This window comes from Triturus cristatus, chromosome 2_1 (genome assembly GCF_964204655.1).
Source record: "Triturus cristatus chromosome 2_1, aTriCri1.1, whole genome shotgun sequence".
In the NCBI taxonomy this organism is placed as follows: Eukaryota; Metazoa; Chordata; class Amphibia; order Caudata; family Salamandridae; genus Triturus; species Triturus cristatus.
In genome coordinates this window covers 895,980,576-896,001,341 of record NC_140581.1, presented here as the reverse complement: position 1 = coordinate 896,001,341, position 20,766 = coordinate 895,980,576, and the positions used below count along the sequence as shown (strand labels likewise).

Here is a 20,766-nt window from a genome sequence, read left to right as displayed (position 1 = left end):
TTTACCTCGCATATGTCTTTACCATGCGTGCATTTACAACAAAAATCTAGATTTTTTGCAGGGGAGTATAATCCACGGTAACCGCTGATTTATTATTTTTTTTATGCTTTTTTGGCCCAGCGGGGTCCCTGTGGAAGAAGCCTAAGGTGACCCGGTATTTCTACCCTCCCTCATTTTCTTATTTTCATGTTTTTTCTGGGACTTGGATCAAGCCGAGTCCCGAGTGTTGGCAGCCCATCAGATCACAGCACGAGATCGGGAGAGGTCGCGGATCCTCCGTATCCCTAGATATGCAATTGGAAATTTCTTTAAAATACTCCACAACTAATGAACGGATTTACACCAAATTACAAGAAGGTCGCTTTCTGGACCAACAGCTACCCCTCTGCCAAATTTGGTGTAAATCTGTATATCAGTTCGAGCTGTGGCTGTGTCTAAAGTTCCTATGGAAATTAACATGGAGAAAATGAGTTTTAGGACCCCCCCTTTTCTGGGCCCCCACTTGACGAATCACAATTTTCAAGACAGCAGCTGAAGTGAGTGGCAAACTAGTTTTGAAAATGTCGAAAGGATTCTTCAAATAACACCAAAGTTATTGGCAAATTAATAAACGCTCTTCCTTTGGGAACTGAATCTGAACTATAACACCTACTGGCGACCTACCCTTGCCACCCAAATACCCCTACCCACACTGTACCCTAAAAATACCCTTGCCGGCCAAAAACCCTTACCCACCCTAAACCCTAAACCCCAATAATACCCTTGCCAGACAAAATTCCCAACTCACCCTGAACCCTAAAACTACCCTTTCCACCCAAATATCCCTATCCACCCCAAACCATTAAAGCACCCTTGCCACCTACCTACAGTTACCCACCCAAAACCCTAAAATACCCTTCCCACCTAAATATCCCTACCCACACTAAACCCTAAAAAAAACCCTTGCCACCCAAATAACCTTACCCATCCCTATACCATAAAAATATCCCCACAACCTAAATGCCCCTACCCACTCTATACCCTAAAAATACCCTTGCCACCCAAATACCCCTATCTACCCTAAACATACCCGTCCCGCCAAAATACCATTACCCACCCTAAACCCTAAAAAAAGGCCCTTGTCACCCAAAAACCCCTACCGACCCTAAACCCTAAAAATACCCTTGCCACCCAAAAACCCTTACCTGCCTAAGCCCTGAAAATACTCTTTCCACCCAAATACCCCTACCCATCGGTAAACCCTAAAATTACCCTTGCTACACAAATACTCTTACCTATCCCAAACCCTAAAAACACCCTTGCCACTCAAATATGGATACCTATTCTAAACCGTAAAAATACCCTCGCCACCCTATAACCGTTACGCACCAAAAACCCTAAAAATACCCTTGCCAGCCAAAAACCCCATCCCATCCTAAATCCTAAAACGACCCTTGCCACTCAAATACCCTTACCCAACCTAAACCCTAAAAAACCCTTACCACCCAAATACCCCTACCCACCCTAAATCCTAAAAACACCCTTGCCACGCTAAAAACACCATTGCCACCCAAATTCCCCTACCCACCCTAAACCCTAAAAACACCCTAGCCACCCAAATACTGTAAACCAACCAAAACCTTAAAAATACCCTTCCGACCCAAATAGCCTTACCACTCTAAACCCTAAAAATAGAGAGGCTTTATACTTACCAAAAATGTTTGTTGTAAAGCATGCGTGGTAAAAGCTTGGTCACATTTTGCGTGGTAAATCTAGTATCCTCTCCAGCCTGGGTACTCTCCAACGACTGCACCACACACGGAGCTTAGTATTTTATTCTTCTGCGGGTAACTGCAAACTCAAAATTCTGAACCTGCATTCACTTCGCTACGCTCTAATCCTTAGGTCACAGTTCTACGGAGTCCATCAGGAGCCACAAGGGTTCCTGCATTTCTAACTCACACAACACTACAGTAAAGACATCCATAGTAAGGGCATATGCGCTGTAATGAGTGGTAATGGTACTGCGTGGTAATGGCTGCGTTGTAAAGGCCATTTCCCTTAACCAGACTAGGGGTTGTGGCAAGTGTTGATTCAATCCATCAATTTAATGCGTGAAGGAGAGCATGTGGTTGTAAGCTGGGTGTTCTCAAGCTTTTCTGAGGCATGTGGTGGTGTCCCTATTGAGAACAGATGTGTGCTCTGCCATCAGTATGTGAGGTAACTCGAGCTCAATGTGAAATGGAGGACACCCGTTCTCCACATTCCTTGGTTTGGCCCGTCTGCAGTATTTTGCTCCAGGTGAGTAGTTTGGAAAGTAGTCTAATTTGGAGGGTCCATCTTAAAGCCTTAGTCTGGGGCATGTCTATATTCTGCAGTGCATGCCATGCTTGCCGGTGTTGTGGGGAGCTGGCTTGCCATGAGTTCCTACAGCACCAGTACCTCCTGATGTGTCATCATGCCCCTTTTCGGGTGAAAGGCCTCTGGGGACGTCTGTATGAAGGTAAACAGTTCTTATCATGGTGTCTGTGAGGTCTTTTTAATTGCACCTCCTCATTATTACTCGCAATAGAGGCATCTCCTCAGACTCTGAAATACAGAGTGGAATGAGGAGAAACTAGAACAAGAAGAGTCATGGCAAAGTGAAAGTGTTGAAACTGAAATATTAAACAAACATCTATAAATAGTGTATTGTGATTTCATTTACGGAAGTGATGATGACATTAGGGATATCATACCTAAGGTGATAAGTGGTACCATTGATTGATGCCACATGTGTTGAAAAGAGCACAAGGTGAAGTACAGCCATTGGTAAATTAGTCTGTGCCATATTGCAGCCTACGATTTTTGCTCGCATTTCCACTACCAGAAGTGTCTGATCACGTGCCAATCTGCCATTTCCCTGCCCTAAAAGTGGCAGTCTAGCCTGAACTGGTAGAACACATCACCTTTGCTTAGGCGCATAATATAACCTTGTGGTCATATTGGGCCTCATCAAAGAGGTGCACCTTGAGTTTTGTGGTACAATTGAGGCTATCAATTGTGATTCCATGTGTGATGTTATGAGCTGTCCTGTGAGGTAGTGAGTGGTGTGTAACTGTCTTAGCTGAAAAATGTTTGAGACTTTTGAGGTTTTGCTTTGCAACCTCAAAAGTACTTCAAGTAAAGTTATTTTATGGATCATAAATATATGCAAAGACATTGTCTATGCCCCTTGAGCGAGAAAGATGGAGGGAGAGAAAGAAGTTATGGCTACAAAGTTGGGGCTGCTGGTTGGCAAATGAGACAGGTTTTACCCAACATCACTAATGTATCAATTCCTGTTTCTATGACAGTGGCTATTCCCTGCATCACACTTGCATTTACGGTCTAATGTAGACAATAGAGACTGGCACTACTCCAAAATTGAGTTACTAGATTTTGTACTAAGAATTGTGAGTAAAAAGAGATGTAGATTTCACTGGGTGTAACTGTGCAGCTCATTCACACCTTGCTTGCACCTAATACAGCACACAGCATGGGGCTATCGGTCAGCCTACTTCAGTTATGGTCTTACATGACTGTGAATAAAGTCATTTCGCCTGTGCACAAGTACAAAAACACCCCCCCACCCCAACTATAAAAACCCTTTCTTTTTATTTTGTGAGGTCCAGCAGCTTCCCCGCCACTGTTACCAGGCAGTGTGTTGTATCCTACATGGATGGGCACGGCAACAGCACATACCTTTAAATGGGCTTAAAAAGCATTCTACAGTGGCTGCCCATGTGTGCACTTGCATGAGTGACCCTCCTTGCATAGTATTTGTTATAAATTATTAACCCATTCAAAGATGGCGGTCCATGCATGTGTGTGGCCATCTCTGAATGGTGTTTAGTACAATATGACAAAAACCATGGCACTCTGATAATGGTTTTTGACAAAGCACAAAAGATTACATGTTGGTCACCATGCACATGCAAGGACAGCCATCTTAAAATGTTTTTTGTTTATATAATTTATCACACATCCAAACTAATATTAAACTAAAGCGAAATAAATAAGCACAGGCAATAGCCCAGCAGCCAAAGCTAGACACATTGGCTTTGCCAATCCATATTTTAACATTTCAACTGTATGTGACATAGTTTCTCATATTCTACTGTGATAATTCCAGTGAAAAGCAATACCAATTAGAAATGGAAGAAGACGTCTGAGCCTGCGGTGGAGACTCAATTAGGCGAAGGGAAACAACATATGAGACCCGAAAGGACATAAAGGGGTGGTCGAGCTATAGAACTCTAAGCACCTGCTAATAAGAAATGAATGGCCCAATTCTGACAAAGCCCCCTGGCATGCCTTCCCTCTCCTACACACAGAGGGAAGTTATAAAGCTGTTAGAATCAATGGAAGGTGTCCACTGCTCCTCTGCTCCAAGGGCCTCAACTGACCCTGGCCCCAAGCACCTCCCTGGGTGTCCCTCCTCTCTGGCCTTCCTCTCCCCATTCGCTGCCTAAGTAAGGATTTTAAGTTGCACAGTTTTTAGGAAATATGTTTTTTCCTCTTCTATGCTAAGGCCAGAGGGTGGAATTCAAATAATAGCACAGCCCTGACTCATGATTGTGCATCCTGGGATAGGAAAATAACTAGGGCAGACATTTTATTGCACCAAACAAGTCCGAAAGCGCGGTCTTTGCTCCTCATTCTAGAATCTGCTTCTGGAAATTGAATCTCAGGGAGCAAGACAACATGTCCTGTTCAGACTGGATGACTCCAACAAGATGCCGAATTTCCTAAATCGGCTGCTTTCACACATTCACCAAAAACGCACATTGCAGCTAACTGTTTGAATAACCGAAAACATACGTAAAAAATCATTAATGACAGTATCTTAACTGTGCATACTCATTGCGAATTAATTTGGGTCACCCGAGCACGCACAATACAGAGCCGTTTTATCGCATGAGCCCTCACCCCCATTTGCCCCACCCCCTAATAAAGTGATCATAACAGCCCTGAACAGCTGCGTGCATAAGTAAGAAATAGATTCAGTTTTAGTTTGGCAGCTGAGAATGCATCATTACAGAAGGTTCATGCGCATACCTGTCAAGCCTAACCTTTACCCTCACTATCTCAAAAAAAAATCTCCATTCTTTAGCTTACCTCTCCAAGCTTACCACTCTCTTTTTGTCTCCATAGCTCTACATTTCTATGTACCCCCCATCACTCTCTATGCACTCTCAACTCCTCTGTCTACCTCGACTGCTTCTCAATCGACCTGTCTCTACTCCACCTCTACTTCCAGCTGATTACCTCACCTCTCTATGCCACTCTTTGTGCCTACCTTTCTTGCACCAAGGTGGTATGGCCCATGGTAGGACTTACAGATGTGTCTATCTTAGAAGGATGAAAGTCTGAGTTAGACACAAGCAGACTGGAACATGGGAACTTTACTATATTTGCAGCTCACTGCAATGAGACTATTAACTCGCTCAGCTATTTACACACCTGTCTCTGTGGTAAGATTGCTTAGTGGGTTTAGGTATCTGTTGCAGAGATATGTGAGGCATCTGATTAGCATCAACATCTATCCCCCTCTGCTTGAGCTGTCTCTCTTGCTCTCTCTATCTCTCTGTATCCAGCTCTCCTCACATTATCTACTTCACCTCTTTCCCTAAAACTCACCTTTCCTCTCTGCACCTCTTCTCTCTTTCTACCACTTACTCGCATATCTATCTTTCTCTCTGCCTCACTAATCTATGTATGTGACCTGTCTTTCCACACCACTTCTTATTCCCCCATATCACCCTTCTCTCTCTATGTGGCATCTCTACACGTCTTTGCAGCTGTCTACTCCACTATGCCGCTACCTCTAACTTATTTCTCTTTGTATGTTATCTTTCTGTCCGCTATGTAGCTCACCTCAGTGCACGCATTCCTTTCTCTCTCTTTTTCCTCCTCTCAGTTTATAGCTCCCTGTACCTCACTCTGAAACCTTAACTCTCTTTACCTTCTCTTTCCCTACCTACTCCTTTCTCTTTCCACCGCCTTGTTTCTGTCTATCCCACCTTTCTCTCTTTACCTTCTGACTCACTCTATTTCACACCTCATTTATAGCTGCGTTCGCTTCCTCCTGCACCTCACTTTCTATACCTTTCTCCTTACTCCCCCCCCCCACCGTCCGTCCGTACACTCAGCAGGGTCAGAGGTCATGGTCTAGCCAGGGAAGTGTACACAATAAAGAGGAGATGAGGGGCAAGGCTGGGAGAAAATGATCAACTTTCACCCAGTGAAATGGTGAAAAACCTTTGAACAGTGCTCTGGTTTTTACTGTTGCATAAAGTCAATAGTGAAGGCGGCTTTATTTGTGATGACGAATATCAGGCAAATAAGCTCCAATTTCAAGGGCTCTGTGCACATATCTTTCTTTAATATTACACACACCTACAGAGATTGGTTAGACACTAAGGGGCAGATTTATGTTCCCTGGCGCATCCCTGCAAATCAACATGGATGCGCCAGGGAAGATGTGTCACGCAAGTTTGCCCTTGCGCCACCGCAGATGCGCCGCATTTACAATGCGGCGCATCGTGGCGCAAGGACAAGCAGATACGAGACGCATCTGCCGGCGTAAGGTTGGCGCAGTGCTGAAGTTGCGTCGCAAGCGCGACGCAACTCCAGCACTGTTCCAACCTTTCCTATCCCTAACATGGTGCGTCAAGCCTTACGCCTGCTTCAAGCAGGCGCAGGGTTTTGACGCATCAGCGTTGGGAAAGTGACTCAGTGAAATCTTATAGATTTCACGGAGTCACTTTTCAGGGGCGTTCCTGCGACGGAACGCACCCCCTGAGTTGGAACGCCCACATGAAACCTGACGCAGGTTTCATGTGGGCAGGGCTTTACACCGTGACGCATCTCCATAGATGCGTCACGATGTAAATGGGGCGCAACATGGCGCAGGGTTTACGCCGCCGCTGCGTCACAAAAGTGACGCAACGGCGGCGTAAAACTGGCGCAAGTCCGATATAAATCTGCCCCAATGTACTTTATCATAGCTTATTTACGTTTTTTTTGTCACTATTTGTCAACTGGACAGTTTGAGCGTTTGGCTTTTTTAGATGTCCCTTTTCGGAAAGGAAGTTTGATGTATGATTCAGTACTGCTTGGCATGATAGCGCTTGAATTAGTCGAAAATGGAAAATATATGTAAGCTATTCTGAGCATGGGACCCACAATATGTCTTGCCCAGGGCCCCAGAAATCCTTAAATTGACACTCCACACACATGTCGTCCCTGAGAGCGAGTGGCACCCACCTGTGCACGTCTTCTCGTCTGCGCATCGCTGGCAGCCGGCAGGACAGCGCCTGCAGATCCCTTCCACCGCCGTGTACTTCTCGGAGCAGGAACTCTTGCAGGCGCCCTGCTCCTGGACGAAGCCACTCTCGCAGGTCGAACAGGTGGTGGCGTTCCCAGTGCACGTCCTACAGGGGGCGCGGCACGGTGCGCACGTTCCGGCCTGGCCAAAAAACCCACTGTAAAAGAGCAGTTAGTGGTACATCCTTATTGTCTTTACTCTTAAGCACACCTTAGTCATATAATATTTCGAAACTTTTCTCAGTAAGTTAACACGCTAAGGCGCGTCTATGGTAAGTAAAAAAGCAATGCACACCAATTATAAGGCTCTAAAATAACATTTTGGGTCTTTGCATAGAGTGATACTCAGGGCCAATGGGGCTATGCAGCAGCGATGGACCAAATTATGTGGTAAAGAAAAGCGAATTATGCAGCATATTATGCAAAGGAAATGTAACTTATGCAGTATGTTATGTATGTGCCCATGTAGCTATTTTTAAATTTAAATACCCTAATACAAAGGGGATCCCAGTGCTTTACATTAATCACAGGGTTCTTCAACAATAATAATTTTTGTCTAGCTCGGAAGCACAGGAAGTCTTTTATTACTGCTGCCCTTTCTACCTCCGAGAGTTAAACAGAATCCGTAAAACATATGCGATATTTTACACACAGTTAACAAGTCTACATGCAATAGGTCGTGATGAAAGGTGTGCCTTATTACTATGGGGCACACCTCTTGTGTTATAGAGCTCAAGTTTCTAGCGTACCCGATCTTGGCACTATAGCCCCTCTGGAAGAGCCTCTTTCCATTAAGTTTGAGCCCCCAGAATAGTATATTATATTTCATGTTTATAGTGCAGGGGTCTCCAACCGGTCGATCGCAGGCTACCCGTAGCTCGCCGAGGCCCCGTGAGTAGCTCGCGATGGCATTTTAATTTTTTAGCCCTTCAGAGTCTTGATAATGTTTTGGGCCTTTTTTTAAGAGCCGTTGCCCACCCTCACCTTAACCAGGTGCTCTGATAGGCCTAAGAGCTTTGCTGGGGCGGGGTGGAGTGAGCTGAAGAGGATGACGTTGTTTGTATCATCCTAGCGCCGCCCATCTGCTCCCCCTACCTTCAAGAGCCTGGCACCGCGCTTTTCATTGTGCGCAACGTGTTCACTACTGGAACGAAGCTGCTCCGACTCCCTTCAGGAGCGCTGCACAGCGCTTACATCCTGCGCGACGTGCACACTGCAGGTGCGGAGCAGCAGGGCCGAAAAGCTTGTTGGCGTGCAAGTGGCGTGGCACAGGCAGTATTGAATTGCTACTGCCGTATCAGTGCCCGCGCCACTTGCCTTTTCCAGTCCAACTCCGAGTCTTTCTCTACGTAAGCCTGGCCTGATCTAGTTGCTGCGCCCTGGCCACTGATTTAATTGTTAGCCCCTGCCCTAGCCTTTCCAAGCCCCTGGCGCCAAAAATATTCTTGCCCAGAGTCAGTCAATAAAGAGAAGAGGGCATGCCGTGGGGAGGGTAAGGAGGAGGAGAAGAGATCAATAATGCACTCGTAATTTATATATAGGAAAAAAAATATTGTGACAGGTATGGAACTGAACGTTTTAAAGATGCTGTCTTGCTTAATTTAGATCGAAAAAAATCTATTTTAATTTTTCTTTGAATTGACGCGTTCTCACATTAGAAAGTTCATGCCTCCTCTCTTGTAATTTATTTTTACATGTAGTAGTGATGTAGAACCGCCACAAAATCGTGGTGATTGTGTGGTGGTTCCGCATCACTACTTGCATGTAAAAAAATATTTCGAGTTTGGAACTCTGCTCCCCCACCTCTGTAAACTCAAGAAGATGGAGCACAATATTCCAAAGACGTTTTTTCATTTTACTTCAGAAGGTGCGCTAATCCCTTTGTCACTGGCCTTTCTAATGGCAAAAAAGGGCATGGGTTTGGTAACTTCTAATCCCCCTTGAACATGGATGTCCACACCTGCTCCTCAAACCCTGGATCCATGGCACATTTTCAGGACAGTGATTGAATTTGTATTTTGATTCATGATATGTTTCACCTGTTGCTATTCCTAACACCCAGCATACTGGACCTCATGAACTCATACTAGACGCCCCTTCCCTAAGAAATATGTATGACGTCCCACTGACATCTTCTCAGTCCCTTCTTAAGAGTTAGCTTCTATGCCTGTTGGCAAGGCAATATTGATGAACATGGTAACCAAAAGGGTTCAGTTATATTTGTTCAGCACATTCATCAGCAATGAATTTGCAGTACACATCTGGTGTCCTTAAAAAAAAAATCTGTCACATATGCTCTGCTGTTAAAGAACATGCTAATAATGTATTCAAAATAGGAATATCGTATTTCCGCTGTGCAGTGTCAAGTCTGTTGAATGCTCTGCTGCTTTGGAACAACTGTTTATGGCAAATGCCTTCTTATGTTTCCTACCTTCACAAAGGAGTCAGTTAAAAAAATGTTTTTACTTAATGCAAAGAATTCATATTAAGCTAAGTCAAAGGCTCCCGGTGGGGTGGTATTCTGCTGTTAACATCTGCTTGTGACAACAGGTGTTACAGTCGATCGGCTATCCTTCTATGTTTATGATCAGCCTGGTTGTCATTCAGACATCCTTTCATTTTCAATTTCTGGTCTGATTATCAGAGAGCGGGAGCTCTGTATGTGAGGTGAAGGGACAGATAAACAGGAGTATAAGTGAGGTGTAGGGAACACACTGATACTGCGAATGTTGGGCACGGGGGGGGGGTCACTCAAGAAGCTGCACTTTTGAGGGGCTGGCTGGCACACATGAAGATGTGCATGTGAGGTGCAAGAAACAAGCAAATATGACACTGTGCATGTGAGGTGCAGGGAACAAATTTACATGACAGTGAATGTGAGGTGCAGGTACAGAGGCTGTACATGAGCAAAGCAGGGAGGCATACATGAGGCTGTGCATTTGAAGTACAAGGACAAGCTGGCATGATGCTTTGCGTGCGAAGAGCAGGGAGCAAATAGATGACTGCATGTAAAATACGGGGAACAAACTTATGACATTGCATGTGAGATGCAGGGAGCAGGCACTCACAAGGCTGTGTATGTGAAGTACATGGAAACCCCTGTTTTTCCTGCTGTACAATAAGTGCTAGGCTCCAAGGTATTGTTTTTGAGAGCACATTAAACTCAATATGGGAATACTGAGACACCTTCAGTACCAGCCTCCATCTTCCTATTGCTAGGGATCAGAACCCCATACACAGCTGCCCAGTCTAGTCAGGACGCAGCTTCTGTTCCATTTATACCAGCATTCAAGTGTTTTCCTTTCCCTTCCAACACTCTCTGCTTTGTTTGTAGCTCAACTAGAGAGTGCCCTTCAGAGACCGTATCATCATGGCATGTACCGCTTGAATGTGAGGATGACTTGTGATGTTTTAGTAATCAAAGATGGGATGAGTACTATGGAATCATTGAAATAAAGCAGAATTTTTTAAGCGTTTAATGTGCCCTAGAGTAAAATTTGAAACATGAGAATATATTCTAGGGAACTTTAAGTATTTTGCTCAAACCACAGTATGGGCTCCAAAGAAATTAGACTTAAAGTCAATGAAACTGGGTGTGGGGGGCGTACCTCGAAAAAATGTGCGTGATGCTTCGCCTTTAGTAGCTCACGACGATTTTCACTGATCAGAAGTAGCTCTCACTACAGAAGAGGTTGGAGACCCCTGTTATAGTGAATGTGTCTCATTAGGAAGCACTTTAAAATGGAAGACTTGAGAAGAATTCCAAGCATGCAGCATCTCTATGAGCTGAAAAAAGAGATTTAACCTGTTGGGGATTCTTTTTTAAATCCAAGAGCGCTCTTAAAATAGCTGCCACTTTGACAAGAGTGTCTGTAATGTAAACCTGGACTTGTGTAACTTGCTAAACAAAACATTTTAACACTGTTTAAATAGTTGATGTATTTCATGGTTCTGTTTGCTGTTGTAGACAAAAACACGTCCTGCAGTCCATCAAATGGGGATATGTTCACTATGCTGGCAAACATATCACCTTTTTTACTACTTGAATACTGCATTCAATAGGTGAAAGGTGAAAAATAACTTTTGAAAAGTGACTGCCGTAGCCTTACACCTGTTTAAAATATTAACACTTTTATTGCTACAAATCTGAAAATTATACAGCAAGTGCTGGATTGTTCTGAGAGTGCAGAAACGTTGTATTTATGCAGCAAAATTCATGGTCGTGGAATCACATTTGCTCTGTGGCCTAGGGAATGCTTTAGAATGATGACTGCACACTATGGCTGAGAGGGCTGTGGCAGCAAGGTGGATCAGCAAGCGAAGTGTTTACTCCTGACATCTGGTGTGATTTGGGATCAGAAGTTTGAATTCTGGCATGGCCCACTCAGCCTTTCATCCTTCTGCGGTTGATAAATTGGGTATCATCAAACTGGGTCATATCGACATCTTAGAAGCGGGATATTAATGGGATGTATGCCAACAGAGTTTTTATTATTCGTATTATCAATAACAAGAGTAAGGTTGTATAACAGCTACTTCTGACTCTGGAGCCAATCAGGGGTTATCCAACAAGGAGAGCACGGCCAAGTATTATTTTGCCAAGACCGGTAATTGCAGGTAATCTCAGATCATTGCACACCATAGACCATGCCCATTACGCTGACATGTAACTAAAATTCGTCCATTAACAAACAGTGAGGAGTAGCATTGTTATTCTTGTGGCAAAAAAAACAAACTTAAAAATCTCCAAACTATTGATCCTAATCTGTAGGCCCACCTTCCTAACCATGCCAAGTATGATATAAACTCATATGGGAAAAAGGCTCCAGCCTGAGGGGGAGAAGGATTTTGATCAGAAACACTATGAGAAACCCTTAATAATCAGCCAAGGTAGACATGAAGGAACAGCTTGCGAGCCTCTGCTATTAACATTCCAGACCAACACCTGCTCTGCAGTGAGAAATGTGACCAGTATCTGGAGCACCATTAATGGCCACAGCTTTATGTGCTAGGCCTTCCTGAGACTTGGTCTGCAAAGAACTACATCTCTGACCTAGAATTCATTCTTACAGAGGACTTCAAGATCATTGGAAGAACAGAGATAGATGCAAGAAGAAAGATACACAAGCACACGCAAACATGTTTTTGTGTTCAGAGTTGTCCTCAGATGGGCTTCAGTATTTAAGCATCTGAGTGCAAGTGGGCAATAGTCAGATCAAACACTTGCTTCCCTAGTGGCAAACATTACTAACCCATCACTTTGAAGTTCCAGCCCAGCTACTGAGAGGTACTAGTCACCCCTCCTTCAAAACCCAAAGTGGATGCAAACAGCCTGTCAAGATCTATGCTAAATCAGGGTTAATATGAAAGAACAGTGCTCCCCAGGTAGAAAAGATAACACAAAATGCTCAACAATATATGGAAATCAAAACAATGTTTTGAATATATATTAATCCATCAATAAATACAATTCTAAAACCAAGTACTGCAGTGTGGTGTGAACAAAGTGATGTGAATCGAGTGAGGGAAGTGCTCAGGAAAAGGTGTAATAAGTGTGACAAGAAAGTACACAGTTTGTGTCACAATTGCCTTTGCAGAGATACAGCCCATCAGATATACAATAAATCAATGTAAGCTGGGTCTGTGTATATTGTTGATGGTGTTTCCACAATTTTGGAATTTTAATAATGCATGGATTTTTATGGATATTGTCTAGCATTTTGTGTTACCTTTTGTACCTAGGAACCACTGTTTCATAATAATAATTACCCTAGGTCCCTTGGATACCTGGGGTCTCCCTTGCTTCTTTGAAATTTGCTAAACTAGGGAGCATCTACAATGGATCCCACTGGTCATAGTACTCACACTTTCACCACATAGTCAACTGCCAAACATATGCCACACACTCAGAGCACATACACACACTCAACACGCACATGGAATGTCAGTGCAAGGATCTGGGACTGACATAACAGTGGAACTCTACATAAGAGAGAACTAGAAGACACTATTCCCCGGCACCAAACCGAAACGTGCATACCCCCTTCAGGTGGCTGTGGCACGGAGGTGCATGCAAAGAATTCACCGCATGTCCCCGGGGACACCATTGTACTCCCCTTTACTCCCTTTGGTTGGATGGCCCAAGCGGGAACACTATTACACAAACAACATGCTTCTCACATGGACATCTTGTGGCATCACAGAGATGGATTCCCTTTTTGAGGACGGACAGCTCAGACCATTCCGCAATCTTGTGGACGACTACAACCTTCCCCCGGGGTAGTTCCTGCTTCACCGCCAACTACTAGATAGTTACCGGCTGTACCAAGACCTCGCACGGGGAGAACCGCACACACATCCAGTTCTCCACGCGATTTTACGCATGGGGGCGGGTCGCCATCTAACTACATGGCTCTATAAGGCCATACGAGAGCTGACCAATAAACCACTAGAGATACTGCGGGCCACATGGGAGGCTGAAATTGGGCGTGTGCTTCACGAGAGGGAGTGGGAGAGGGCCCTGGAGTACCCCAAGAAGGTATCTAGAAACGCACGCTTTAAAAACATTCAATATTACATACTTCATAGAGCTTATTTAACACCAGCACGCATCCAACAATTCTACCCCGAAACGCAGTTCCTATGCCCCAGATGCCATGCTCAGGATGCAGATTTCCAACACATGTTCTGGAGTTGCTCCGTCATCCGAGTCTTTTGGCAGCACATTCACACTGCTCTGGGTGACCTTACAGGGATCACCTGCATGAACGCATGGGAAGCCAGCGCCCTAGGTATCTTCAGCACGCGCAAGCAACACAAGGTGCAGACTCGCTTTCTCTCCCTCACGGTGTTATTGGCCAAACGAAGCATCGCTATGCACTGGCGATCCCCCACCGGTCCCCCACTGGCGGCTTGGGTGGGAGCTACACACAAATGGGCGGCGGCAGAGGAGGAAGCATTGCGGGAGGAGGAGGTGAGAGGGATCCGCAAGAACCCTATATCCATGGAATGGGCCATGTTAATATATCGCTTCAAGCAGTTAACCCCTGGCGAAGACCCTAAAGACGACACACCTACACTACCAGCCCTGCAAGCGCAGTCTCAAAACTTGACCGTCCAACCCCTTAATATACTGGGGACATGATCACATACAAAGCAGCATTATAGTGCATACTATCACAGTTGCCGGTCGGACCTATGAGGAGGTTCAATCGCGATTCATTGGGGCGCCACACCCACACGACAGTTCGAGCATTCGTTCGCAAGGTCCGGACGTGAACTTCCATGCCCACACCCTAGTTTGTTCCTGTGTTACACCCCAGTTCAAGTGACATATTCTTTGTCAGAGTCCATAGGGTACACACATCGTTTTGTATTTGATCGTTTCTTTTCCTTGCCAAATATCCATCAGTCTATGCAGATGATGTGTGATACCGCATACTGTGCTATACGGCATAATTACTTGATAGATCTGTATAATGAACAGTATATAAAATCTGAAAATGTCAATAAAAATATGTTACAAAAAAAAAAGAGAGAGCTAGAAGACATAACTCTCCTGCACATGGAATGTCAGTGCAAGGATCTGGGACTGACATAACAGGGGAACTCTACATAAGAGAGAGCTAGAATACATAACTCTCCTGCACATGGAATGTCAGTGCAAGGATCGGGGACTGACAGAACAGTGGAACTCTACATAAGAGAGGGCTAGAAGACCTAACTCTCCTGCACATGGAATGTCAGTGCAAGGATCTGGGACTGACAGAACAGTGGAACTCTACATAAGAGAGGGCTAGAAGACCTAACTCTCCTGCACATGGAATGTCAGTGCAAGGATCTGGGACTGACATAACAGTGGAACTCTACATAAGAGAGAGCTAGAATACATAACTCTCCTGCACATGGAATGTCAGTGCAAGGATCGGGGACTGACAGAACAGTGGAACTCTACATAAGAGAGGGCTAGAAGACCTAACTCTCCTGCACATGGAATGTCAGTGCAAGGATCTGGGACTGACATAACAGAGGAACTCTACATAAGAGAGAGCTAGAATACATAACTCTCCTGCACATGGAATGTCAGTGCAAGGATCTGGGACTGACATAACAGTGGAACTCTACATAAGAGAGAGCTAGAATACATAACTCTCCTGCACATGGAATGTCAGTGCAAGGATCTGGGACTGACATAACAGTGGAACTCTACATAAGAGAGAGCTAGAAGACCTAACTCTCCTTGGCATAGGGAAAAGCTCTTGTCATACTAATGATTTCCAAAACTTGCTGTCACTGCTTTATGTGACTTATCCAGGGAATGGATAGTAGTCCTATGCCTGCTATGCGGGCACACTTTGTGCACTCCTCCAACGCCCCACCACAAATCCTAGTTCTCGCACTACCAGGGACAGGCCTGGGCCTCTGCGCTCTTGCTACATTCTCATGGTGCCAGGGCCAAACAGCAAATCAGGATATCAGTTTCACGTGTAGTCAGGCACTGCGGGCAGTGGTACAAACCAGTTTTCCTTGCAGGGGACATTCCCATCTCAACAAAGACCTTTACTTTATCTCATTGTGACTTCTTATTTTTGTGTAATTTAAACATTAGGAAATCTGAGGTATCAATAAGTATCTAGGGGCAGATTTACAAGCCCCTTGCGCCATTTTTGCGACACTTTTAACATGGGAAAAGTGACGCAAAAGTGGCGCAAGGGCCTTGTAAATAAGCCCCCTAGAGTATAATATTTGACTTCTACAGCTCTATATGTAAGGGGCATATTTATGTAGTAATTTGTTTGTATACTACATCTAGGTAATTGTGGTTTTATATAAAATCAGAAACTCTTTCTTGTGACCAAGGGCAGCCCACAAGTTTTCCTCTCTGTTGTTTGTCTTGTGTTCTGATTAGAAGTTGGTCTAATGCCTCTTTCGTGTTACAGAGCCTTAAGAGTCATATCAGTGTCATGTGACATTAAAAGAGCCGTACTCTGTGCAGGTCTTCAGACACTGCCCATTGTGGAGGTAGAGCTGCAGGCCTGGCAGTTTGGCACACTTCAGGCAGTTGTGGATGTTGTCGGAGCACTCGCCACATCCTTCTGCACACTTCTCGCATCTCCAGTACTTCCGGCTTTTAAACGTTCTTTTTGGACAATCGTTGAGGCATTCACCATCATATAGAAAGCTCTCTAAAGAGACAGATACAAATTAAAAGTTAGACATGCAACATAAATCAGGAATAGAAGATGTCAGGTGATTTCAGTCTGAGACAAGAAGTGGTAGAATGTATTTTTAATTTCTGTTAAATATGCTCTCACACTATGTGCATCGCCTTTGCCTTCCCATAAACTACAGTGTTTCCAACTTGCTATCAAATCCACCTGCTGAAGCTCTATCCAGCCACTGCACTGACCCATGGCACCCCATTCTCACATCCCTGCACTATTTTCCCTCACTACTGTGTCTCCCAGAGTGCACCCTCTCTGGCCCGAGCTCCCTGCAATGTATCCCACCCCTCACTACTGTACAGGGACCCATTGACTTGAAGCTAAATTCACACCATACAAATCACACTTTATTTAAAAGGTGATGGGTGATGTGCTCTTTTTGTTCACACTGAACCTCTTTTTTCTGCATAGATTTTATAATAAACAATTTAGGAAAAAAAAAATTATTGAACTCCATGATGGGAGTCTAATGCCATGGGGCCATATGTGTAAACATCAGACTTGCTATGCACTCTACCTTGCTTCTCTTACCGTGTGCAAAACATTGGTAATAAGCGGGTGCCATTATTGTGTATGCATTATTATGCAATTATGCAGATCGAGAACACCACAAATACACGAGCAGGGTCAGATGTAACACCGGTGCCAACTACACCTCCAGAACACTGTCTCAGTGCTCCCAGGAGGGATATTAACTCCACTCTTCCACCTTCTCACAGCGGCCATGCCGACCATAACCCCCACCCAAATGCTATGACCTCACAATAGCTAAAGCAATAAGTAACACCCCCTAAAAGCACAGAGTGACTAAACAACAGGACCCACGTGTTCATAGTGTCCAGGTGCTATGATATATACTCTCAAAACAGTTGAGCACGCGTCTGTAACATCAACAGTGAGGTCATTCGGATTGCACGTTTATGGTTTGCATGGCTGTTGTACAAGCTATGGATTGAGGAGTTACCCATAACTTGAAAAAATTCTGAGTTTTATTGATTTTCATTTCAACTGTATTTTTTCATTTCAAAAGAATTTTATTATTTAAAAGCGCAAATATGACACATAAGATATAAACCAAAGTGATACAATTGATATCAGACAGTAAGATAATAAATACATTAATATAAAGTTAAATGGTAGGAGAGCAATTCATTGTCATTCATTAGTCTGCAGACATCAGATAAATAAATAAATAAGGAGGGAAGACCCAAAATGATGTCTGGCAAAGATATATATCAAAAGTATCACCTACAGGTGGCAAATTAGGGAGAAGAGGAAAGAGAAGAAAGGAAGAAAGAAAAGACGGAAAGAATAGGAAAGAGAAGAAGAAAGAAAAGGAGAGACAGAGAGAAGGAAAGGAAGAAGAGAGGATTTCCAGAGGAATCACCCAACACACAAGACAACACTAACCAGACAAATCAAAGGGATATTGTTCCACCACCCCATCAGAGGCCAACTTCATGTATGAATCTAGGGCTTCCCATACACCAGAGGAAATAGAAGGAGAAAGATGAGCATGATCCACTGACGTATGAGCACTTCGTAGAAAGGAAACCCAGGCCCACCAAGTATGGTAAGAGACAGACGAAAAGGATTTCCACTCCATGAGAATTATCTTGACTGCAATAGTTAACAAGAGGTCCAGCAACTGGAGCTCCATGGGATCTAAAGGCGGAGGGACTGGGGCCGCCAGCGGACCTAAGAGAATTAATGGAAGAGACAGTTGGAATTTGATGTTAAAGATGAGCATAAGGTGTTTGTGGACTAAATCCCAAAAGGGTTGGAGAAGGGAACAATCAAGGAACATATGTTGAAAATCGCCTGGTAGAAGCCCACAACTCCAGCATAAATTGTCATCTTTGAGATTAAGTGAATACAGACGACTGGGAGTCCAATGAAGAAGATTAATAGAGAAAAACTTAGACTGCGTTAGAGAGGGGGCAATTTTGTTACGAAGAGAAAATTTACCAATATCTTGCCAGGTATCAGAAGAGATATGGGCAGTAACAGTATGGTCAAAATGATGTAACCATTTTTGCTGTGTGACAGTATGGGAAGGGAGTGTAGAGGACGATAAAAATTTATAAATCCGAGACGCAACATGACCAGTCCTGATCCAAAGCTGAAAGAGCGTAATCAGCGGGGAAGAAGGATGAAGGTGTACTTTAGCAAGTGCAACCTTAATCTTAAGAAAAGTATAAAAGTCTAAATTAGACAAAGAAAAATGTTGAGCAAGGGATGAGAAAGGGGAAGGATCATTGTTGGAATCATAGAGATGTTTAACAAGTGAAACACCTTTCCCAGCCCAATAAGACATCAACTCAGGGTCAATATTAATTTTGATTTTAGAATTGCGCCAAATAGACGACCATCTAGTTTTATGTATTGGCACTGCTACCCTCTTATCAACCTTACGAACCGCAGCAATAGTGTCTAAAATAATAGAGCGAGAGAATGGAATAGAAAGAGTGTTTGTGGTCAAAAAAGATGCAGTCGGAAGAGGGGAGGCCAGTTCCTGTTCTATTGTCAACCAAGCTGGAACATGAATAGATGGGGAAGAAAACCAAAGGGCACCCTGGGACGCCAGAAAAGCAGTTTGATATCTCCCCCAATCAGGAAAATTACAGCCCCCCATATCATAAGATTTCCGTAAAAATTTATAAGCAATCCTAGCCCGTCTATCATTCCATAAAAATTTAGAAGTGAGCAGATCAAGTTCATGGAAGAAGGAATCAGAAAAACTTACTGGAAGCATAGAGGAAACAAAATTAATAATAGGAGTGATCATAATTTTTAGAGTCTGCATACGGCCCCACCAAGAAATATGCTTCGGAGACCAATTATCTAAAAGACGTCTCACCTTAAGAATAGTTTGGGATTCATTATAAGAAGCCGTAGCATATAGGGTGGAACAAAAATAGATACCCAGATACTTTAAGTGTTGGGATTGCCATTTAAAGCCCGCCGAGCCCATATGAGAGGAGAAGCAGTAAGCATTTAAAGGAAACATCTCTGTCTTATCTTTGTTCAGAGTGTATCCTGAAACTTTTGAAAAAAGAGCAATCGTGTCCGAAATAGCAGGGATGGCCAGAGCAATATCATCAGAAAAAATGAGAACATCATCTGCATATGCCGCAGTTTTTATCTGATGAGACCCAAAAGAGAACCCTTTAATATCTGGATGCGAGTCAATCATTCTGAGGAGAGGATCAATGGACAACAAAAATAGGAGAGGGGACAAAGGACAACCTTGTCTAGTGCCCTGACACAGGTTAAAAAAGGAAGACGTAGCACCGTTCACCCGTATATTAGCTCTAGGTCGGGAGTAAAGAGACATAACCATACGAATAAAGGAATCACCAAGATTATGTGCACATAGAACCGCTCGTAGAAAAGGCCAAGAGACCTTATCAAAGGCCTTTTCAGCGTCAAGGGCCAAGGCTGCCGCCGGAAGATTAGATCGTTTAGCGGCGCCAAGAATATGACAAAAAGTACGTATATTATCCCGTGCAAGACGTCCCTTTACGAAACCTGTTTGGGAGGGATGAACCAAGTGAGGAATAAAGGACTCTAATCGTTTAGCTAAAATTTTAGCAAAGATCTTGGCTTCCATGTTAAGGAGGGATATGGGACGAAAATTTTTGGGATCTGCGTGATCTTTCCCTTCTTTGGGGATAACTACAATAGTAGCATCCGCCGCGGAACCAGACACAGAGCCATCTTTAATAAACGCATCAAAAACGGCTTGGAGTTTCGGGACAATCACGGGAATAAAGGTTTTATAAAACGCAATAGGATATCCATCCGGACCAGGAGCTTTACCAGACCGAGTAGCTTTAATCGCGGAAATGATTTCATCAGCAGTAATCGGGCAATTTAATGAATGATTATCTTCCTCCGAAACAACTTTCAAAGGAACCGACTTCAAGAACTCCTGACATTGTTCAAAAGAAGCTTGAGCCGACGGGGTATATAAATTGTTATAAAAATCGCGAAACACCTCAAGGATTTCTGTAGTTTGAAATTTTTTCCTACCAAGCTGGTCAGTAATAGAAGGAATTTGGAAAGTGTTACAAGAAGATTCCTGGAACTTTAAAGTGGCAGCAAGAATCTTGCCCGCACGATTTTTTAACAGCAGTCTCTTAGATTTCTGAGCCTGCAGGCCAATATGAGCTCTCTTAGTGACTATAGTATTGTATGAATATTTTAGATT

The 20,766-nt window shown here is 43.8% G+C and overlaps 1 protein-coding gene across 1 annotated transcript in view; it reads right to left on the bottom strand.

Annotated features, from left to right (window-relative positions):
- The window catches only part of PCSK5 (proprotein convertase subtilisin/kexin type 5), a 1,432,234-nt gene that overhangs the window by 103,364 nt on the left and 1,308,104 nt on the right, over positions 1–20,766 (bottom strand). The window contains exons 29-30 of the mRNA XM_085633086.1: positions 16,316–16,514; positions 7,270–7,487 (exon numbers count right to left, since the gene is read on the bottom strand). Of these exons, the coding sequence (XP_085489212.1) occupies positions 7,270–7,487; positions 16,316–16,514 (417 nt within the window). The remainder of the gene's footprint in view (positions 1–7,269; positions 7,488–16,315; positions 16,515–20,766) is intronic.